We start from the raw sequence: 12252 nt of genomic DNA on the forward strand, positions 1-12252 counted from the left end.
GACCGCCCTGGCGATTTATGTAAGCCACTACCGATATGTTGTCGGAGCGGACTAATACATGACTTCCCTTCAATAAGGGAAGAAAATATGTCAGCGCATTCTCCACTGCCATCATTTCGAGGCAGTTGATATGCAGCGATTTCTCGCGTTCTGACCACTGGCCGAACGACGGTCTGCCGTCTAGCAGCGCTCCCCATCCCGAGGTGGACGCATCCGTGGACACTACTTTCACCTTCGAGGGTCTCTCTAGAGTGACACCTGTTTGGTACCAGCCGGCTGTTCTCCACGGCATCAGGGCTGTAACGCATCTCTGATTGATCGTGAGACGGAGTCGACCGGACGCCCACGCTCGGCGCGGCACTCGCGCTCTCAGCCAGAACTGCAGTGGGCGCATGCAGAGCATCCCTAACTGTAGAACTGATGATGCTGAGGCCATAAGACCTAACACTCTTTGAAAGGTCTTGAGCGGGGCAGACTTGCTGCGGCAGAGCGCGCTCACTGCGCTCTGAACGTTCAGCGCGCGCACTGACGAAAGCTTCGTCAGCTGTCATTGCCAGCGAGTCCACTTCTATGCCCAGGAAGGAGATATTCTGGCTGGGGTTCAGCGAGCTTTTCTCCCAATTGACTTTCAAACCCAAGTTCTCGAGGTGATCGAGTAACATGGTCGTGTGTTCCCTGAGCATTGAGTGAGATTGCGCTAAAATCAGCCAATCGTCCAAATAATTCAGTATTCGCACGCCTTTCTGTCTGAGCGGGGCGAGCGCTGCGTCCATGCACTTTGTAAATGTACGGGGTGCTAGGGACAAACCGAATGGCAGGACTGTGTACTGATAAGCTTGGCCCTCGAAGGCGAATCTCAAAAATCGCCTGTGACGCGACGCTATCTGTATTTGAAAATACGCGTCTTTCAGATCCACTGACACAAACCAGTCTCCTCGGCACACTTGTGCGAGGATTTTCTTGGTTGTGAGCATTCTGAACTTTCGCTTCACTAGCGCTTTGTTCAGTTGCCTTAGATCTAGTGGTCACTTCGGCTCGTAGCAGGTGTGCTGCATCTGCCTTTATCGTGGTCTCGACGCGCGCCGTGTAACGGCGAGGGCGTCGTCGAAACTGGAGCGAATAGCCTCTCTTTATAATGTCCAGCACCCATTTTGAGACCCCTGGGAGTTTTTCCCATGCATCTATCATGTAATGCGAGGGGTGGGTGCGAAGCGCGCTCCGATCTGTTACTAACGGAGCCGCTTCGGTGTCTGTGACATGCAAGGCTCGGGGTACGCTGACCGCGGGGACTGCTTTCTCTGTGTGTATATGTGGTTGCGTGATAACGGCACATTTAACACACTCGATGCAGCTTTAAGCCGCGTATACTGGGCGTCGTCCGGTTTACAGAAACCGTAAGACCTGCCTGATGTAATATGTGTGGGCACTCTGGGGTGGGCACATATACCACATGCGAAGTCGGTGAAACTGTAGCGAATAGCCTCCTTTAATAATGTCCAGCACCCATTGTGAAACCCCTGGGAGCTTTTCCCATGCATTTACCTGTAACGCAAGGGGGTAGGTGCGAAGCGCGCTCCGATCTGTCAATAACGGAGTCGCTTCGGTGCGTTGTGACGCACGAGTGACTGTGACATTCGAGGCTCGGGGTACACTGACCGCGGGGACTGCTATCTTTGTGTGTATATGTGGTTGCGTAGTAACGGGCACATTCAACACACTCAGCGCAGCCTTTAGCCGTGTAAACGGGGCGTCGTCCGGTTCGTTTTTACAGAAACCGTAAGACCTGCCTGATGTGATATGTGTGGGCACTCTGGGGTGGGCACATTTATCACATGTGAAGCGCAGCCGATTCGGGTCGACTTTATGTGCGCGGGTTTTGTATGACAGGATGTGCTCATGTGTATGTGCATGCGAGCTACACACAAAACACCTTCGGCTATGGCCGGAACACCCGAAAATACACTCCTTTGAGGATTTAATTGGGTAGCCGTGAGAACGGCTCTTGAGTGCAGACAAGCAGGCTGCAGCGCCGGCTTGATGACTGCGGATAACGCTGGAACAGCCACATTTCTTGGAGCTGAGCGAGCGAATACTTTCGGTGGGAGTCTGGCAGCCGCGGGACTCGCGCACCGGCGTTCAACACTCCAAACAGCGTTCGCCTGCATAGAGCGAACGCACTCCTGGTTTCGTTTTTACAGAAACCGGTTGACGTGCATAATGAGGTGTCTGTGAGCACTGTGAAGCGGGCACATTTAACACTCCAAAACAACGTTCGCCTGCATAGAGCGGATGCACTGTTGGTTTCGTTTTAACAGAAACCGGTTGACGTGCATAATGAGGTGTCTGTGAGCACTGTGAAGCGGGCACATTTAACATCCCAAAGTATAGAGTTAATGCACTGTTGGTTTCGTTTTTACAGAAACCAACAGTGCATAATGTGGTGTCTGTGGGCACTGTGAAGCGGGCACATTTACCACGTGTGACGCGCAATCGATCTGAGTCGATTTTATGTGCGCTGTGTTTGTGTGTAGAGATGAGCACTGGTTAGTGGGCATATTCATACGACACATGAAACACCATCGGCCGTGGCCGGGACACCAGATAATACACTTTATTGGGGGTTTATCTGTGTAGCCGTGGGAACGACTTTTGTGTGCAGGCAAACGGGCGACGGAGCCGGTTTGTTGGCTGCAGAAAACACTGGAACAGTCACATTTCCTGGAACTGGACGAGCGAATAACTTTGGTGGGGGTCCGGCAACCGCGGGACTCGTACACTGTCGTTTTCCCAGATGTGCTAGGACGATTTCGGAGGCTCAGGTTTCAACTCAATCCTGGGCCGCGGGCCGCGTCTGGCGGGGCGGCGGCCAGACGAGAAAAACGTCAGAAAGCGTTAACCACGGGTGCCTCTCAGCAACGGTGAGAGACCATGTTACGCAGCGCTGACGCGGCTAGGCGGCGGCGAGAGCGCGGCGAAGCAGGTTTGACGTCTGACGGCAAGCTTTAGAGGAGAGGGCCGACTTAGCACGCCGTCCAGCGGAGGGCAGACATAAGTGGGCTGCTATCGCCTCTTCTGAGCAGCATGCGCGTTCCCGCTTTGGCGGGAAACGGAAATCCTCTTCCTCCTTCATGGCCCCCCTCGTCAGCGGCGTCGATGGAAGCGGTGGCATACAGCGGCCGCTTTACGTCCGGAACAGAGGCTGACGAGGTCGATGAAGCAGGCGGGCGAACCGGCGAGCTTTGTCATCTGGAGGAAGGGTCCGGGGCCCGCTGGGCACAGCGCTTTTTACGGCGCGACACCGCGCGGGCGGGGGAGCAGTCTCAGTGAAGAAGGCAAGGCAAGTCCTCAGAGTCGCCATTGGCATCTGCACGAGCCGTATGAAAGCATCTTTAAAAAGACACTTTGCTCTCTTAGAGAAACAGTGTGTATCGCAGCGGCGACACACACTGTAGATTATAAAGGATTATAAAGGATATAGGCGCCGGAAAGCGCAGCAGGAAGGCACGGAAGGCGGCGTGGCCAGCAGTTCCAATGGCTCGTCCCGCTGAGATGCTTGCAGTCGACGGCGGCTTCTTCTCCGGCTCCAGCGATGCGTGAGCTTCGCTTGAAGGATGAAAAAATCAGAGTGTAGCTACCTTCGAGCGATATTTATAGGCTTGGATCACGCCACTTTCGGCGGGAGATGACGTATTAGGCGCGAAAGGCTCTCATTGGAGCTGGTTTCGCGCCAAGCCTCGCTCGATAGGTGCTGCAGTTGCTGCAGAGCAGCCAATAGGCAAGCAATACGCCTCGCCTATGTCTGCTCACTGCGGCAACGCGTTTTACATTAATACAAAATTAAGGATAATTTTTTGGCTTCAATATCTCTCGCGGAAAGGATTTTCCCCAAGCGTAAGCTTAACGCTTACGCAGTACGAGAGACCTCTCGTAAGAGAACTTGAAATTTATTCATTCATGTCTCTGTGCCAGCTGTCCTGTACTAGATGGGACGTCCTGTTATTTGCTGGAATTTAATAAATGTCCTGCACGCAAGACTGTGATCCTGTATCAAACCCTATCCCCCCATTATTAATCATTTCACACAATGTACATACACACAGCTTTATCCATGTCATTGTTTCTTTTATCAGATCTGTTTCTGGAACGGTGTATCAGTGGGTTACCCCATCCCAACTGAGCCAGGAGGCCTTTCTGTAAATTAGTTTGTCCTCACCCAGTTCTCATGGCTTTCCTCCAGGTGTACCATGAATTAGAAACAACTGGGACATCCCGTGATTTGGTCAAGCATGTGACAAATGGGACACCCTGGTCCTGTATCAAGCAAGTCACGTCACAACCACACCTCGGCCCATCCCCTATTAAAGGGCGAAGCGATTGACACATCCCAAGAAAGAATACTTGTTTCCACAGAAGGACTCGCACTTCAGTTGACTATGGCTGGCAGACAGACAGTGAAAGTGTACTTAGATCTCGTGTCTCAGGCCTGCAGGGCTGTACTTATATTCCTCAAAGTCAACAAAATACCACATATAGTGGAAAACATTGCTATACGAAAAGGTGAGCAACATTGTTGTGAGTGTGTTGTTCAGTGGAGACTGTTAGAGCTGTTTTAAATGCACATAGAGATTATTTGAATTCAAAAGTTATGCTGAATATAGTCTTTTTGTATTTATTGTCAACTCTTTATGAATTCAAAATGCATTTGTTAAACTTTAACCTTCAAAACTTTAATGTTCTTGAACTCGAACCTCTAGGGCAGCAAAAATCACCAGAGTTCACCAAACTCAACCCCATGCAAAAACTGGCAGTGTTGGAGGACAATGGATTTGTACTCACTGAGAGGTAAGGAGAGAGTAGCTAGAAAAACAGGTCAAACCTTATATTGGGATGTGATATTCTTCTAAGCTTTGGTTTTGTGTTACAGTGATGCCATATTGAAGTATCTGGTGACAGCCTATAATGTCCCTAATCACTGGTACCCCAAACTGCCAGAAAAGAGAGCCGAGTGGATGAGTACATGGCCTGGAATCACGTCAACACACGCACACATATTTCCTCCATCTTCTTACATGAGGTAGGCTTTGACATGTGGCTCCAAAGAGGTGTTTTTGCAGTGATGCTGTAGAAGAACCATTTTTGGTTCCCCAAAGAACCTTTTAGTGAATAATTCTTAAAAGAACCATTTTGAAGTACATTTTTCCACTATAAAACTATTGAAAGGTTCCATGGATGTCCAAGGTTCTTCATGGAATCATCAATGCCACTTAAGAACCTTTATTTTTAAGCCTGTTGTTGATGTGACATTTCAAGCAGTGATGTTATTCTTCATCTAAAACTGTTGTAAACTTCATTTACCTGTTTAATTTTGACAGACAGACTCCATAGGTTTTGTATTCCTGTACAGGTTCTACTGCCACGCACGGGACAGCCGACAAATCCAGAGAAGCTTGAAAAGGCGCTGGCAGACCTGGATGGCACATTAGACAAGCTGGAAAACGTGTTTCTGAAGAACCAGGCCTTCTTGTGCGGGGATGACATCTCATTGGCTGACCTGTTGGCAGTTTGTGAGCTCATGCAGGTGAGAACTTGGATCTTCTAAACATGCTGTAAAGTTGATTCCATTTATAGGCCTTTATGCATCATTCATTAGGACAAAATGCAATGTTCATCCACAATTGCGAATGCACGTAAAAACATAAAGAGACACATGAACCTCTTTGATGTCTCTTGATTGTCTCTTCTAGCCTCTGTGTGGCGGGAGGGACATTTTGAAGGACAGATCCAAACTCCTGTGCTGGAGCAGTCGAGTTCAGTCGGCGCTCTCGGATTCCTTTGATGAAGCTCACTTTGTTGTTTATAATATAAGGAAGAAGTTTACAGCTAAACTGTCTCCCTGTTCAAATCAAACCACTCTGTAGAGATATTTTTCATGACTATTCACAATTAACATGGAAGTGTTTCTGCAGTTTGCCTTACAGGATCAATGATGAATCTGTCTGACATGAAGTCAGACATGCTTAGTTTACTTAAAATGTTGTACGTACGTCTTAATGTATGCATATCATGTTTTGGGGGCTACATTTTTTGGCCTTTTAAGACATTTTGAATAAATGTAGGCCTAATGGTTTACGATTAACTAAGTTAGAAATCCTCAAAATGTAGAAAATGTAAAAACATGATACTGACACACACAATTGTACAAATATGTATATAGAAAACTAAAACCGTGTTAGACATTGTAAGAATTTTCCTAAATATTAAACACAGTAAATAAAACACAGACTCTGTTGTTGTGGGTTTAACTTTCAATGACTGGAGTGATTTAAAATATTAGATATAATACACAATATAAAGATAAATGAGGGCTTTCAATATAGTGTCTGTTAATGGTGCATAGAAATGAACATTTTAGCCAAAACGAATGTTTGGAATGCTTTTCTTAAACAATTCATCCATTTCAGCATCAATCAAATGTTCAGCCTGTTTGATTAGAAGAAACTCTTGAGGGTGTATGTTCTCCTTTATAATTCCACAGAAGACATTTTGATTAAGCACCAGATTTGTATTGGTAATAAATTGAAGGTATAATTCACCCAAAATGAAAATTCTGTCATTAATTACTCACACTCATGTCTTTCCAAACATGTAAGTCACAATTTAAGATATTTTTGATGAAATCCGAGAGCTTTCTGACCCTGCATAGACAGCAACACAACTACCACATTCAAGGCCCAGAAAAGTAGTAAGGAGGACATTGTTAAAATAGTCCATGTGACATCAGTGGTTCAACCTTAATGTTATGAAGCTATTGTAAACCTACTGTGCATTAAAAACCACACGAAGCCGGTTACCATTAACAAAAAGGGTTATTATTAAAAAGGAAGAAACAACAAAAGAACGATTAGGAGGAGGATTCTCACGCATATACACTTGAGCGCCGTGCAAGGGAAATTCCCCGAAAAAAACCCGAGCCTTAAAGGGACAGACACCCAGACCGTTACACTATGATAATACTTTTTGTGCACAAAGATAACTTTATTCAACAATTTCTTCTCTTCCATGTCAGTCTTTGACGCTAATTAAACTGATTTTCAGTTTATGTGTCTGTGGTCTTGGACTTTGTGCTCTTGTACCATCAGAAATATTCTATTTGCAGTCATGTTTTCATATAGCCTGGCAAGCCAGACCCACATAAATGTAGGGTCTGGGCACTCTCCATAGACAGGGCTCAACCGGAGGGGTGGGATAAACCGTTGTCTTTCAAACTCCTCGCCACGCAATAGGATAGCGCTACAACCAATCAGAGACTTAGTCGGTCAGGTGACGTAGTCAGAGCGACGAAGATTTTTAACAAAAATCAGTGCACTGTGCAGTCTGTCAGCTAAATAATAGACATAGATGGGCACTAAACCTTTAAAAGTAAACAAAAACATGCACAGACAAATCCAAATTACACCCTGCGGCTCGTGACGATACATTGATGTCCTAAGACACGAAACGATCGGTTTTTGCAAGAAAATGAACAGTATTTATATAATTTTCTTTTTAACTTTGATACACACCCACGTCCATCTGTCATGAGCACGAGTTTAGCATATCTATGATTCGACTCGTCACATGTGAACGCGCTTTGATGTAGTATACGCAAACACCGAAAGGGGAAATATGTAAAAAAAAAAAAAAAAAAGTCCAGGATGAGTTTGCGCAAGCAAACGTAATCTTTTTCAGCTTTAAATGGGTTTGAACAACCAGGACAAGCGCAAGTAATTACCATTTTGAATAGCCGCTATATCCACAATCTCTTGTGCTGTGTAAACAATGAGTGTCGTATACACGCCACAGATCGCTTCCGGTGTTTGCGTATTCTACACCACAGCGCGTTCAGATGTAACGAGCTCCTGCTCAGGACACATGGACGTGGCTGTGTATCAAAAGTAAAAAAATATATAAATACTGTTCAGTTTTCCACGCTTAATTCACGGAACCAGGAATTCATGTCTGACTGAACTTATGGTCGCAGGTCAGACGTCATCATGTTAAGCCCGCCCACCGACTCGTGATTGGCCCGGTACATCTTGGATTTTTCGGAAATTTAAGTGAATTGAGAGTAACTAGACTGACCTTAGAAGCAAATGTAATTTGCTGCCGCTAGGGGCGCGTCTAGATTCTAGGCTAGTTTTCATAGTCCATGTCTGATAATATGGGATTTACAACAGGATTTACAACAGTAGTTTCTTCATCATCTTGTGTAAAATTACATAATTTTAGATGCTAACAGTGCTATTCAGGTCTGCATTGGTTACATTCCACGTCTCATTTTACATACTTGTCATGCTAAATAATGTATAATAAGTGAAATGAGAATTAGTGTGTCCTAAATCAGTATGTTGGAAACCGTAAGCAAAGATGCCCCAATTATACATTTTTCAAGTTCATAGATCCCATGAAATGGCTTGAATGCAAATTTCTTCTGTTTACATATTTCTTATTTAAACAGAAAATTGGGATATATTTAAATTGCTAGATTGTTATCTCTTGCAGGCTCAGTGTTATATTTCCTGACTTTCATATATTCTCAAACTAAACTAATCTTACCTCTCGGCATGAACAAATCCATTGTCCTCTAATCTATTGTAACTAGAATCTTGAAATTCTGAGAAATACAAATAACTATTTTCATGTATTAAAAATTGATGTGTTGACTTTATGAAATTAACAAGAATTTACATATTCATATGTAGGATTATGCATTATTAACTGTATTATGAATATGTCTTATGAATTATTATTATAAATCATTATTAATCTTTTTAGAATATGTATTCAATGTTCATCCGTCGAAGTATATGTTTCATCTGTATTTTTTCATCATCTATGTATGTGTGTGATGTCCGAAGCACAGTTCCACAAAACGGTTATTCTTGGTACTTAATGAAGACAGTCTAGATGGACAATTAGATTAACATTAACACGTCTCAATGTCTCAAAGATATAAATTAAACTAAAAATGAGAAATGAAACTGCACGTCCACTCAACCAAGTTTATAATTACTAATCACGAGTTTATTCACGAGATGATGTATTGATGTATTTTCAACTGACTTTGACATTCAGACTTCCTGAGTTGTCTGGTTTTAGGGTATAAAAAGTCTTGCAATTTTATTCTGGACAGATCGGAGACTTCAGACTTCTCACCCTCCTTTACTCCGATCTCAACTTTCTTCTGGGTGCACCTGAAACGGTTTAATTTTCTATTAGACTTATTTTTCTCAGATTTGATAATATTAATAGACTATTTAACTAAATTTGACTTTATTCATTGCAATTTGGCTTTTATGGAATTCTCAACTTTGAGTAAATATTATTATTGCAATATTTCTTATAATTTCTGCATTTGTATATCTTCTTAAAGAAGTATACTATTATTGAACAGATTTGAATTGGCTTATTAATATAACATTGAAACTAATGTTTACTCCTGATTATTGGATTTATGGACTCTTAATTGTGTTAATCTTTCATTTATGACTATCGTTTGGATTGTGTTCTACATTGCCCTTCTGAAATATATGAATTTTATCTGAAGAATATGAATAAATTGTATAATAATTTTTAACCCCACCAGTCTGACTTCGAATCAATCATTTTACGCATTAAAAATCTATGCCACTTTGTTAAAAAAAAGAAAATGAAAACGCTAAATCAGTCAATCAATTTTTATTAATATGTCAAAAAATATTTTGTTTCTTATTTTCTTAGAGAACTCAAGGTCTTACAATGCCTCTGTGGAAAAATGATTTCAAGTATTTGCTTTTAATTATAGATTTTTACATTTTTAGAAGTATGTTTGTGTCATTATTGCAAAATTAAGATGAACTGAAACGGTTTTAATTAGACATTTTTATCACAGAAATGTAAGGCACAAGTATAAGAAAGAAAATTATCATTCAGGAGCAAACCTGGTTCTTGATGTTCACAGACTTGTAGACAAACATGGTTGCAACACGGGTACAAATATTTCACTAAACGTATGCCTCTCATAAATATGCATATATACGGATATATGACTCTTTGAAATCATGCATTAATCAAACATGATTTTGAGAAAACTGCATATCCATATTAGACAGATTCATCCTTGACAGATTATGCCATGTTAGTAATATTAAATGTTTATATATGACATAAAATCTTATAGAATTAATTGATTTTTCACAGTTTAGCTGAGAACTTCTGCCTCATTTGATAGACGACAGAGTGAGCTTCATCAAAGGAGTCTGAGAGCGCTGACTGGACTCGGCTCCTCCAGCTCAGCAGTTTGGGTCTGTCCTTCAAAATGTCCCTCCCGCTGCACATGGGCTAAAAGAGACAATCAAATGTACTCATGTAGACTCAAGCCTCCATTTGTTTTTACATGCACAATTGTGCATGAATATTGAATTTTATATTCCTCAATGCAAACATCTTCAGTCCTTACCTGCATGAGCTCACAAACCGCTAACAGGTCAGCCAATGAAATGTCATCACCGCACAGGAAAGCCTGTCTCTTCAGAAACATGTTTTCCAGCATGTCCAGCGTGCCATCCAGGTCTCTCAGTGCCTTTTCAAACTTTGCAGGATTTTTCTGCTGTCCCATCATTGGAAATATAACCTGTACAACTCGAAATAATATCAGATGAAGACTTACATCGCTGTTTAAGATGTCATGTCAACTAGTAAAGAGTATCAAACCGTACCTCTTGCAGGAAGATTGTGGAAGCGTGCAAACGCGTGTTCACATGATGCCAAGCTGCGTACTCATCCACTCGGGCTCTCTTCTCTGGTAGTTTGGGGTACCAGTGATCAGGGACATTGTAGGTTGTCGCCAGATATTTCAATATGGCATCACTGTTTCACAAAGGATGGTTAATAATAGAAACAACACAAATAGCACATATTAAAAATACTATTTAAATTCCAAAGGTCCACACCTCTCAGTAAGGACGAATCCATTGTCGTCCAACACTGGCACTTTTTGCATTGGGTTGAGTTTGGTGAACTCAGGTGTTTTATGCTGCCCTAGAAAATCAAGTTTAAGGGTATTTAAGGTGTGAAGGTTATTGTGGAATGACTTCAAAATAATACAAATCATGCAAAGTTCTAAAATAAATATAGAAGGGTTATGTACATCTGCAGGATAACCTTTGTACAGGCTTGGATTCAAGCCATCTGGACTTGAAATGCACATTGCACTCACTAACTCCACTGTACAACAAAGTTGCTCACCTTTTCGTAACGCAACGAGTTCCACCGTGTGAGGTATTTTGTTGTGTTTCAGAAATATTAGTAGAGCTCTGCATGGCTGCGACAGGAGATCCAAATACGCTTTCACTGCCTGTCTGCCAGCCATAGTCAACTGTACGACAAGTGTGTTCCCCTTTAGACAGCTTGAGCGTCACTGGTCAATAGTCCAATGACAAGTTGCTTAGGGAAAACGACACAAAGGTGTCTTCCTGTTTGAGAGCGGATAGTGGCTCATGCACAAACGCTAAAACGCATTAAAATCAAAAAACGGTTATCGTATTTGAGACATATGTGAACACTAAATAGTATACTATTTTAAATATATTAATTTCAATGATTTTATGAGTGAAAAACAATAGGTATTGCGCTTCTGTAAACTCTGCATGATGATGTATTTGAAAAAATAGCAAGTAATTATAAACGATAGCGATTGGTCGATCCGCATCAGCGTTGAGAAAAACAACATATACCATGTGACAATGCGTTGTACGTACGGCACTGCGTAATAATTCACGTCTGAATAATGGCACCGTGGAACTTAAAACATTTTTAACCAGATTTATGGAAGATGTCGATATAAATTGTTTATTATGATCAGTACACACAGAAACTTTACCTCTTATTTTCTGGCATTGTCAAGTTATGGTGGGAGGTTTCTACATAGTCTATATAAATGACAAAGAACGACATGAACGGTAACGTTATGTCATAATGAACGTAATATTTGGCTTTTTGAATTAAAATAATAAGTTGGAAAATTATATTATCAATCTTGTTAAATTTAATATTCATCGTTGTAAATTTGGTGGTATTTAAGGAATTAGATAATTATATAAAAAACATTAAGGAGAGTACAAAAAAGCTGTAAAACTGTGCTCTTATCTGGTACATTTAAGTTATTGTGATTTAGAAAGGCTTTTCATGATTTTTTTTGTTTGTTTATTTTTTATTTATTTATTGGTTTTATAT

General features: G+C 42.1%; 1 protein-coding gene and 1 pseudogene across 1 annotated transcript; one reads left to right on the top strand and one right to left on the bottom strand.

The window, feature by feature from the left end:
* Nucleotides 1–4433: 4433 nt before the first annotated feature.
* LOC141334888 (glutathione S-transferase theta-1-like) lies at nt 4434–5918 on the top strand (annotated as a pseudogene).
* A 3783-nt stretch (nt 5919–9701) lies between these two features.
* Nucleotides 9702–11453, bottom strand: LOC141335463 (glutathione S-transferase theta-1-like). Its single transcript, XM_073840937.1, has 5 exons — nt 11266–11453; nt 10971–11058; nt 10737–10887; nt 10478–10651; nt 9702–10359 (listed from the first exon to the last, which is right to left on the bottom strand). The coding sequence occupies exons 1-5, from the start codon at nt 11387–11389 to the stop codon at nt 10213–10215; spliced, it is 684 nt and encodes a 227-aa protein (XP_073697038.1). The 5' UTR covers nt 11390–11453; the 3' UTR covers nt 9702–10212.
* Between the last annotated feature and the right edge of the window lie 799 nt (nt 11454–12252).

Source organism: Garra rufa, chromosome 5 (genome assembly GCF_049309525.1).
Source record: "Garra rufa chromosome 5, GarRuf1.0, whole genome shotgun sequence".
Taxonomy (NCBI): domain Eukaryota; kingdom Metazoa; phylum Chordata; class Actinopteri; order Cypriniformes; family Cyprinidae; genus Garra; species Garra rufa.